Source organism: Etheostoma spectabile, chromosome 5, assembly GCF_008692095.1.
Source record: "Etheostoma spectabile isolate EspeVRDwgs_2016 chromosome 5, UIUC_Espe_1.0, whole genome shotgun sequence".
In the NCBI taxonomy this organism is placed as follows: domain Eukaryota; kingdom Metazoa; phylum Chordata; class Actinopteri; order Perciformes; family Percidae; genus Etheostoma; species Etheostoma spectabile.
Window position 1 is genome coordinate 25,237,271 of NC_045737.1, and position 10,388 is coordinate 25,247,658.

At 38.2% G+C, this 10,388-nt stretch overlaps 1 protein-coding gene across 1 annotated transcript in view; it reads left to right on the top strand.

Moving 5' to 3' along the window:
- Nucleotides 1-10,388, top strand: part of grin1b (glutamate receptor, ionotropic, N-methyl D-aspartate 1b) — a gene marked incomplete at its 5' end in the record, with an annotated part of 59,172 nt that overhangs the window by 11,114 nt on the left and 37,670 nt on the right. The window contains 2 exon segments of the mRNA XM_032516580.1: nt 5,432-5,566; nt 7,471-7,647. Coding sequence (XP_032372471.1) covers nt 5,432-5,566; nt 7,471-7,647 — 312 coding nt within the window.

Sequence of the window (10,388 nt, forward strand, 5' to 3'; positions counted from 1 at the left end):
GTTATTTTTGGGCAATTTGGTTGAAATAAATTCATATTTCTGATATAAAACACTTTGAAACGGGTCAATTTGACCCGAGGACAACGCAAGGGTTAAGCTGAGACAATCGATCAACAGACAATTGCTCATTAACAAATTTCAAAATCAATTAATCAGTAAAGTCATTTTTAGGCAAAAGTGCCCCAAAATTTTTGATGAGACATGAGTACCAGTCTGACTGACTTGATAATAAAAACATATCTTATTATAATTATTATTATTATTAAAATTATTATTATTAGTCTTATATAATAGAAACCTCAGGTCACCAATGAAGGCCTGAAACATATTAAGGGAAGTGGAGTTAAATAGACATTTCACCTTAAAAGCTGTCAGGTAAAGAAAGGATTTAGGCTCCTTGAGCCACTGGGAGACTTTTTATTTGTGTTGAGTTTCATTGACAGGAGCTTAACAGCAATAACAAGAACAACAAGGTAAGCCCTGGAATTGGAGGTAATAATTGAGGTAATTTTACACACAAAATATAATTTAATTGTCAGGTGGTGGTTCTTTTTAGCAGGTTTTGTTGTTTTATAAGGAATTGAACAATAAACTAAAGACAAAGTCGAGACGTTACAACAGAAATATAAAGTTTTTGTACAAGCTAGGGTTCAATCCAGGATGTGTATTACAGTATTTCTGAGCTGCTAAAACACATTTTTTGAACATTTCTCTCGCTTTCCGCACACCTTAAAACCAAATCACCAAACTTAAGCTACACTGTCAAACCTTTGACTGTCTTGCTATATCAAACAATGCTTCAGAACTATGTTATCTTTACCCAAACCAACACTGTTTTCAGATATCCACACATCCCTAATGCATAAACACTAACACGCAGTCATTCACACTACAGAGATAAATGCAAACACTGCACTCAAACAGAGCAGGGGAAAATTTGATATATTATGAAGTGCTGGCACAATCCTGCCACAAAATATCACACACAAAATATGCAGCAGATCGATAGCAATGTCTTGGAATCATTCTGCCTCAGCATCATGCCTCGGGGCATGGTCAGGCCACAGGACCTCATCAACGTCACAGGCAATCCTTCCCTTCTAACAACGGGAAGAATCCTTTGCATGACGAATCCAACCTTGAATCGATTCCACTCCAATGTTGTCACATGCTGCTCCATTGACTGAAGGAGATTTTCCTGTGCATAGGAGTTTCTGTCATGACCTTCCACCTCCATCAGAAAAAAATTCTTCAATGGGATTAAGGAAGGGCGAGTATGGTGGGAGGCACACATTTATAAAACGTGGTTATTTTCAAACCACTCACGTATCTAGGACCACGGTGAAAGTTACATGTTCCCCGATACCACGTACATGGGATCTCTGCCTGCTCATCACCTCTCTCTTCACGTCTCAGTAATGCTTCCTTTAGAGCATACAGAAACGTTATAAGATGGGCAGTGTTGTAAGGTCATAAGTCACATGGCGGTGAATAACCCGTAGCTGCTGATGGCAGCACTATGGTCACGTTGCCACCACGCTGCCCTGGCAACTCGACAATGGCTCTTGACCAATAAATATGCGGCCTCTCCTTCTCCTCTTGGTGAATTGAAGCCAGCTTCTCCAGAAGATGCACTCATGAGGCCTCTCCATGGAATCCAGTTTAAACATCTCTATAGAAATGGAGAAAAGTTCATTTTGTATAACGTAAATACATAGCATTCCAGGCTTCATGACTCTGTATACATGTGCTGCATTCTTCAACACAGTAAAGATGTACAGTACTCAATAGTGCTTTACAATCTCTGGACATTCGTATTACTTACTTGTACATATTGATACTTAGCTCTTTACACCTCTCAGAATTCTCTCAAATGGTACTCTGTAGACTTGTTTGAGACTTACAGGTTGCGTTTCAGGACACGGTCAATTGTGGAGAGACTCACACTGTTGATTCCTTCAAGTTCTCGTTGTCTTCCTCAACTCGCTGTTGTATTTCTCGCAGACGAATGGATATTTGAAGGACCATATTGACAATAATGGTCTCCTGCTCTGTGGAGAATATACCCTCCTTCCACCGGCATGTGGCAGTCTTTCAATTCTGCAAATAAAACATCTTGTTAGAATTGTACAGACAGACCTAATGCAATGTAACCAAATATGTAAATACATAAAATATATATTTATGTAATACTTATAGTTTATACTGTAATACTGCAAGAAAAGGGCCAATTTTAGAGATGTTACAGTAATTTACTGAGACAACTGTACATACTGTACTGTAAATTTGAGGGACCACAAATGATAGTACACTTACCGGTTGTGTTCTCTGAATGTCCTGACAATGGAGGCCACAGAGAACCTGCTTATATTTGGTTGAACACGTAGTCCTGCTTCCCTCATACTCATTCCATGAACCAGAACATGGTGTATGATTGTTGCTCTAATTTCATTGGAAATGATGGCTCTTGTTCTTCCTCCTCCTCCTCCTCCCCTCCTCCTCCTCTTCCTCCTCCTCCTCCTCTTCCTCTCCGTCCTCTTCCTCCTCCTCCTCCTCCTCCTCCGTCTCTTCTTCCTCCTCCTCCTCTGTCTCTTCCTCCTCTGTCTCTTTCTCCTCCTCCTCCCCTCCTCCTCCTCCTCTTCCTCTTCCTTCTCTTCCTCTTCCTTCTCTTCCTCTTCCTTCTCGTCCACGTCCACGTCCACGTCCACGTCCACTCCACGTCCACGTCCACGTCCACGTCCACGTCCTTCTACTTCCACCTTCTCTCCTGCCCTCCATTGTGAAAATCACACATCCCATTTGGATTTGACCTGGCTTTATATCCCCATTACTGATTGGGTGCAACACATTACTGATTTGAAACAGGTGTGTTAAATTTTGAGTGCTTGTGTGTTACCGATGACAACAGTGTGTTACTTTTGGGGCTGTGTTGTGCCATTCTGAGTTGAAGTGCACCAAAATGCTACATGTGCTTTTTGAATGCCAATGTGTTTACAGTTTTGCACAAAGAGCGATTCCGATTTGCTAGCTGTGTCTAACCACATGAGAAGTGTTTAAAGTTCTACAAACTGTGTGCTTCAATCAATAAAGTGGTTTGTACACTTGCAACTTTGGTTTTGCGAATGGATTTTAGTGTTTTAGCAACTCAGAAATACTGTAATCTAGGCTTCCCGAGAATACATCCAAACTATTTCCTGTTGCACGTGAAATATAATAACGAGAAAAAAAGTAAAAAACAAAACAAATAGGCTGATAAGTACAAATATATGTATACTGTAGTTGTAAAATATGTGTCTCACTAAATACGCAAATCCTTTACATCCTCGTGTGTGGAGGCCATTCTTGGAGTGGGCATGGAAGCGAAACTCAGCAGCACGACAGTAACTTCCTTTTGGCCAACCAGAGTCGTCTATTGAAGGCTTGACCATCTAAATAAAGCTAACAAAACACAATGTTTGGCACCAGCTTTGCGACAAAATACTACAAAAGATTGAACAATAAAGATACAAGGGTGTGTTTGTGTGTGTGTGTGTGCATGTGTGTATGGTCTGCACTCATGAATGGCGTTCTTTGCCTTGATAATAATTAATTCTACCAAATAGTACAATAAAGCTGTCAAGTTTGGAAATCCATAGGTTTATGCAAATTTCTCCTTGTTGCATTTAGTGTTGTTTGAAATATGACCACTGCCTTTTGACTGTAGCTGAAGTTAAATTTTAAAAACACGGTAATTTCACTGGATTCCCAGAATAGTGAGCTTCTGTCAGATAGACACAGTTTTTTGTTTCGTGGGAAAAGTATGAATCCTTAATACAAACGAACGCAGATACAGAAAGCTGAGCTGATAAGATGTTTTCACATTCAACATCCTTTAGTGCCGTTTTTCCTTTGGAGAAAAAATGAGGCCAACATGGCGTCGACGTGCCGGACAGACGCTTTGTTGTGGAGAGAGAGAGAGAGAGAGAGAGAGAGAGAGAGAGAGAGAGAGACAGTTATATATATATATATATATATATATATATATATAGAGAGAGAGAGAGAGAGAGAGAGAGAGACAGTTATATATAGAGAGAGAGACAGAAAGAGACAGAGAGAGATGGACGTGGAGAGAGATTAACATTTTCTCTCTGCAGAAACAGAGATATAATCCATCCATCCTCCCAGAGGAGGGATGGACGGATTATAAAGACAGCAACACACACACAAACACACGCACGCACGCATACACGCACACACACACACACACACACACACACACACACACACACACAGACTGCTTCTCACATGTTTTCTGATGTAGAAATTATTTCACATTTAAGTCTGGTACATTAATGCATAAAAAATTCAAAATATGCAACATTACAGTTTATCCAGTTTGCAATTACTATCTACCACACACTTTTGACAGGTAGCCTACTGAACATTATTTTTTTTAATGTTTTATATATTTATTTAATCTCTGCATTTTAACTTTAATTATATGTTTCAGATTCCCATTTTGACGTGTGTTTTTTTCTTTGTTAACATATTTAATAAGCATTGTTTGTGGAGCCTGAGGTCAAAGACTGCAAATGACAAATATAGAACTTGAAACTTGAAATAATTTATAATTATTAGAACCTGACTTATTTTTGTTTCCTTAATCAAATATTATAAAAAGGTTTCTTCCTCTAAAGGAATAATAAAATGATGGCAAAGTATTAAAAGTATAAAATTAATTAATTATTATTACTCGAGCATTAATGTAAAAGCAAGATTTTACTGTTGTAGTAGGTTGAGGTGGATACCATTTTGATGTATTAACTAATATTTATTTTTATAAGGGATAACTGTAATCTGCTGATGATTTTCTCCATTACTGATTGATTGTTTGGTTTGAAAAAATATATATAACAAAAACAGAAATGGCACAATTACCCAGATCCCAAAGTGACACCTTTACAACGTTTGTTTTGTCCAACCAACAAATTCAAACCTCAACATGTTTCAATATGTTTACTCATATTAAATTACAATTATTAATATTATTAAAATGATAACCAAGAAATGTTTAACTTTATAAAAATATATTTTTTGTTTTTTTAAATCTATTTTCTTTCAATTGACTAATTGATTAATGGACTAATTGTTTGTACTTGTATAAACTGTTGGGGAGTTTAATTGTCTACTAAACATCAGATTGTATAAACTTTTCAAATGTAAAATCTAAATTTGAAAACTAACGCTGTCACATACATGCTGTAATTAAGTACCTCACGTAAACTTAAAGTAGTTCAGTAAATGTACTTAGTTACATTTCACTACTACATATTCTTATTTAATTTAAGATACAACATAACCAAAGAAAAATCTAGTTTCAGACAATAAGACAGTTTGGAAACAAACCCTAATGTCTTCTTCTTCTTCTTCTTCTTCTCTCCTCCTTCTGCAGGTGTATGCGATCCTGGTCAGTCACCCTTCTCAGTCCAATGACCACCTCACTCCAACACCCGTTTCCTACACCGCTGGTTTCTATCGAATTCCAGTGGTCGGCCTGACGACACGCATGTCCATCTACTCTGACAAGGTAAGCTGAATTAATGTTCTTACATCAATAGCTTCCTGAGTCTCACAGAATTATGTTCATAGTTTTAAAAGTATTACCTATTTTAGCTGCAAATGTTTCTTTAGGGTGGTGTTCATCAGGGCTTTTTCCTGGGTCCTGTCATATTTCCTCTGTATTGTCTTATGATGACATCCAGGTGTACCTGTGAATCCAACTAATCTGTATGACTTACAATCATTTCTTTATGTCCCTAAACCTCTTTCTACTTAATCAGTTCCGTTGAGATTTTTATTGTCCATCATGGCAAACACAGATGCACCAAAGTAGACTCCGTCAGTGAAACAGATAAGGCCTGGCGGGATGGCACCAATCATAGTCCAATCTCGATTGTTCAATTTAAATAGTACAAGAGTAGCAGAGAGGAGGATACTGGGCAGGCACAACAGGGGTGTGTTTAGGGCCTGCTGTTTGGCTATAGCCTCAGGTCTTTTTTATTGCCAAAATATTTAATATCAGTATGAATTAGGAGCTTGTACAACCACTGAATCTTGTGGCAAACGTAGCTATCCGCACACACTCAGCCACAAACAAGCACACTCATACAAACATACACACACATACACACATACACATACATACACACATACACATGCATGCACACACACACACGCACACTGTCGCCGTCTTTGGGAATTTTCAGACCCTTTCAGCAACTTGCTGCTCAGAGTGAACTCAGTCAGCGGCTCCTCTGGCAGCAGCACAGCAACTCTCCCTCCCTCTCGTCGTTCGCCTTAAGCTTGCAGATAGGAGTTACTATAGTAACAGGCGTCTGTTGCGGCAGGTCATTTTTCAGTGCTTCACCCTGAACGTTTTGAATGTAGCCCTGAATACAATTTTAAATGTAAATCAATGTGAAGCTTGACAAAAAATGTAATGCGTGTGAATGTGAGTAGTCCTCATAACCTAACAGCTTGTCAAAATAAATACAGGTCACTAAACTAATTAGCATAAATAAAGTCACTATTTCTTCCTCTTTGTTTGATTAAAACAGCAGTGACCAGCTGCTGTTGGAACATACTGATGAAACCCTATAATTGTGATTTTAAAGATTTACATCTTTAGTAGGAACCAATGGGCTTGGAGCTTAGAGCCACAGACAGGAAGTCAGACAGTATTGAGAGATGGACTAACATGTTGATGGATGGAGTCTGAACATGAGATTTAATGACAATGACAGATATATAGAATAACAGCCTAATCATTCTTCAAGGCGGTTGTCCATTTGAACATTTCCTCATGAAACAGCTTCTTCTTCTTCAAAATATTTACATTTTATAGAATATTCTGATCATGTAAATCAGATCTCACTTATTTCTGTTTTAGTATTTTGTAATAAAATGAACATTTGATGTTGTTTATATTGTTCAATAGATAGAATAAAGAATACCAAGTATATATGGTGATTGTTCGTAAAAAGCAAGACTCTCCTGTGTTGCCTTCAAGCTCCATTAAGTGCAGGTTTTAGAATATTTAGTCCAGTTTGTCCCAGTTCAGAGACTCTCTCAGATATGTGACTGCACTGGAAACCACTCAAAGTCTCTCTCACTTTTTACAATATTGATGAAATATATCATCAAAATATCCCAGAATATGAACAACTCTCCATTTACTATTCAGTTTGTTCCATAAGATTAAGAATAGTGATGAAATATTTAAATGTTTATCAGTCAGATGAAGCAGGGGTGTTTTATATTTTAACACCAGAAGCAGTAGCAGCTGTTTGCTATACTGAGATTTCCTATCGAGAGGAAATGGTTTAAAGGGTCAGTTCAGTCAAATTACAAACAAAACATACAGCCGACACGTGTGTCTGTTTAACACCAGTTTCCTTTCAACAATTTCCTTTTCTTCCTCCCCTTCCTCAGAGCATCCATTTGTCGTTCCTGAGGACAGTGCCTCCGTACTCGCACCAGGCTCATGTCTGGTTTGACCTTATGAGAGAGTTCAGGTGGAACCACATCATCCTTATCGTCAGCGACGACCACGAAGGACGAGCCGCTCAGAAGAGACTGGAGACGCTGCTGGAGGAGCGAGAAACAAAGGTTAGCTACATATATACGTATACATGTATGCACAAGCAGTCAGTGTGAGGAAACGCGTGTGCTGACCTTCATGTTTATTTATGTAACAATGTGTATGTGATTTGTTCTGATCCAGGTGTGTGTACGTGTGTGTTGGTCGATGCATTACAATAAGCTGTTTTGTGTGTGTGTGTGTGCGTGTGTGTGTGTGTGTGTGTGTGTGTGTGTGTGTACGTGTACGTGTGGGTGTATGTATGTGTGTGTGTACGTGTACGTGTGGGTGTATGTACATGTGAGTGTATGTGTGGGTAATGGCCAATGCATGACAAAAAGCTGCTGTGTGTGTGTGTGTGTGTGTGTGTGTGTGTGTGTGTGTGTGTCTGTCTGTATGTACAGTGTGTATGTATGTGTGTGTGTGTGTGTGTGTGTGTGTGTGTGTGTGTGTGTGTGTGTTTTCATCAGTTCATCCCTTCATTGTCAGACTGCAGTTTCACTTCTTTAAACTGTTTCATCACTTTTAAAATGTGGAGCCATGAAACTACACGACAGAGCTTTATCATGAAACATTCACTAATTTACAAACTTTACAATTTATGTTCGGTTATAAAAACTAATCGAGATGGAAAACCTTACTTTCTTATTGTTAGTTTTGTTAGTTTCCAACCCTTTTTTAAACAACAAAGTCACACAATAACACTGACTAACTAATAGATGACGGCTCCAGTTCCCCGTCGGAAAGGGCTGTCTGACAGTATGGTGAAGTGGTAAAAATGTTACACATAGCATACACTTAACTGATATTGATTCAACCAAAGACTGAATAAAGCAGTTACATGTTTACATAATATGCAATATAATATATGTAAATGCATGAGATGTGGTTTTTAATTTAATTAACCAGAGCATTAAATAATATTTATTGTTAGAACATGTATAATAAAATGTACAATAAAGTTTCATCAGGTTGAATGCCTCTCTATTATTTCTGCTGTGGTCAATAACAAACCAGACAAATATATTGATATTGATAAAAGTGATAGGAACTTCTAGGATAAATGAGGAACTCATATGAGGAACTTTACAGAAAATGACCACAAGATACCTGTAAAGTTTTGTCAATGCATCTTGCACAGTTGTGGCACAATTGTGGTGAATATTAGAGAAAAATCACTCCGTGGACATGTACACACCTGGCAAAGTACTAGAAACTGCACACCACACACACACACACACACACACACACACACACACACACACACACACACACACACACAAATTGGAAACAATATCGGCATATCTGGTCACAGTCTGAGAGTGTGAGAAAAGTTTAAGTGGGAAAGCTCTGTAGAGTGCCACATGATAAAGACGACGTATGTAACGCTCCATTCAGACAGACTCGCCTGCTGACGTAAAGTTCTGCTGGCTGAACTAATTTTTTTAAGATGTTTTTTAAAGACTCCAAATAAATATATTATTATTGTTATTGTTATTAATATTAATTATTATTATTATTAGTTAGTAGTAGTAGTAGTAGTAGTAGTAGTAGTAGTAGTATTAACCCTGTTTCAACCACTGCCAGTTACAATTAATAAGCTGACAAAACAACATAAAAAAATAAAAGATTCCAACCTCATAATTAGGATTGAGATACGCCTGCTTGTTACAGTTTTGGTGCACAAGAGACTGGTCATCTGTTTTTGCGTCTGACTGACGGCGGGTTAAGACAGGATGCCAAAAAACTATCACTGCAGATGGCGAGCTGGCTGTGGAGTTCTCCACCACGGTGCATCCATTCTGAACAGCCCGAAAGGAAGTGGGTAACATTTTGCGGCGCTTCATGACTCTTCCGCCCCCTGACTGAACCTGCCGTTAGGCTCACACAAGTATGGCTGAATCTCTCCAATGTTTCTAGCCATCTTGATGTGCACTGCTCTTTCACCAGTCAACATAGCACAAGCAGTGGCAGTGGGCGGGGCCAGATCCAGAATTTCCCAATAAGGGAGAAAAAGTAGATGTGCATCCAGTCCCGTTTTAGAGTCTTTCTATGTTACCATGTTAAACAAACTATTAGCCATAACAGAGTATGTTTACATACTTTGAAGCATGTCTGGGGAAGAACTTTAACAATATTACTAAAGTATTAGGCCTGTATATAAAGTAGTTTTTATTATTTGTAAATGTGAAACTGTATCTCAGTCTGTGAATGTGAACTCGTTTCTCTAAATATGTCCTCAAAACACTGATGACTGAAAAAAGTCATGAAAAAAAGATTTTTTGGCTTTGGGGTTTGTTAGATTATCTGATCTACCTGTTTATAGAACTGAAACTGCTCTCTAGATATCCCTCCATCATCCCTCCTTCATACCTCCATCATCCCCACATTATCCATCCATCATCCCCTCATCACCCATCATCCCTCATCATCTGTCATCATCTGTCATCATCCCTCCAACCTCCCTCTATCATCCCTCCTTCATCTCTCCTTTATCCCTCCTTCATTACTCCATCATCCCTCATTCATCTCTCCATTATCATCCTGGCTTTTATATTCTTTTTGCGAGATGTTCCAAAGTAGTTTCTCTTTCATCACTCTCTTTTCTTTATTCTTTTTTATATCTCCACCAAGAAGGTTTTTTAGCCAGAAACTGGAATCTGACAAGTGACAGGGGCTATGACCACATAAAATCAAACACACTTAAAATGCCACTTCTGTGTAAATATATACATGTATATATATATATATATATATATATATATATATA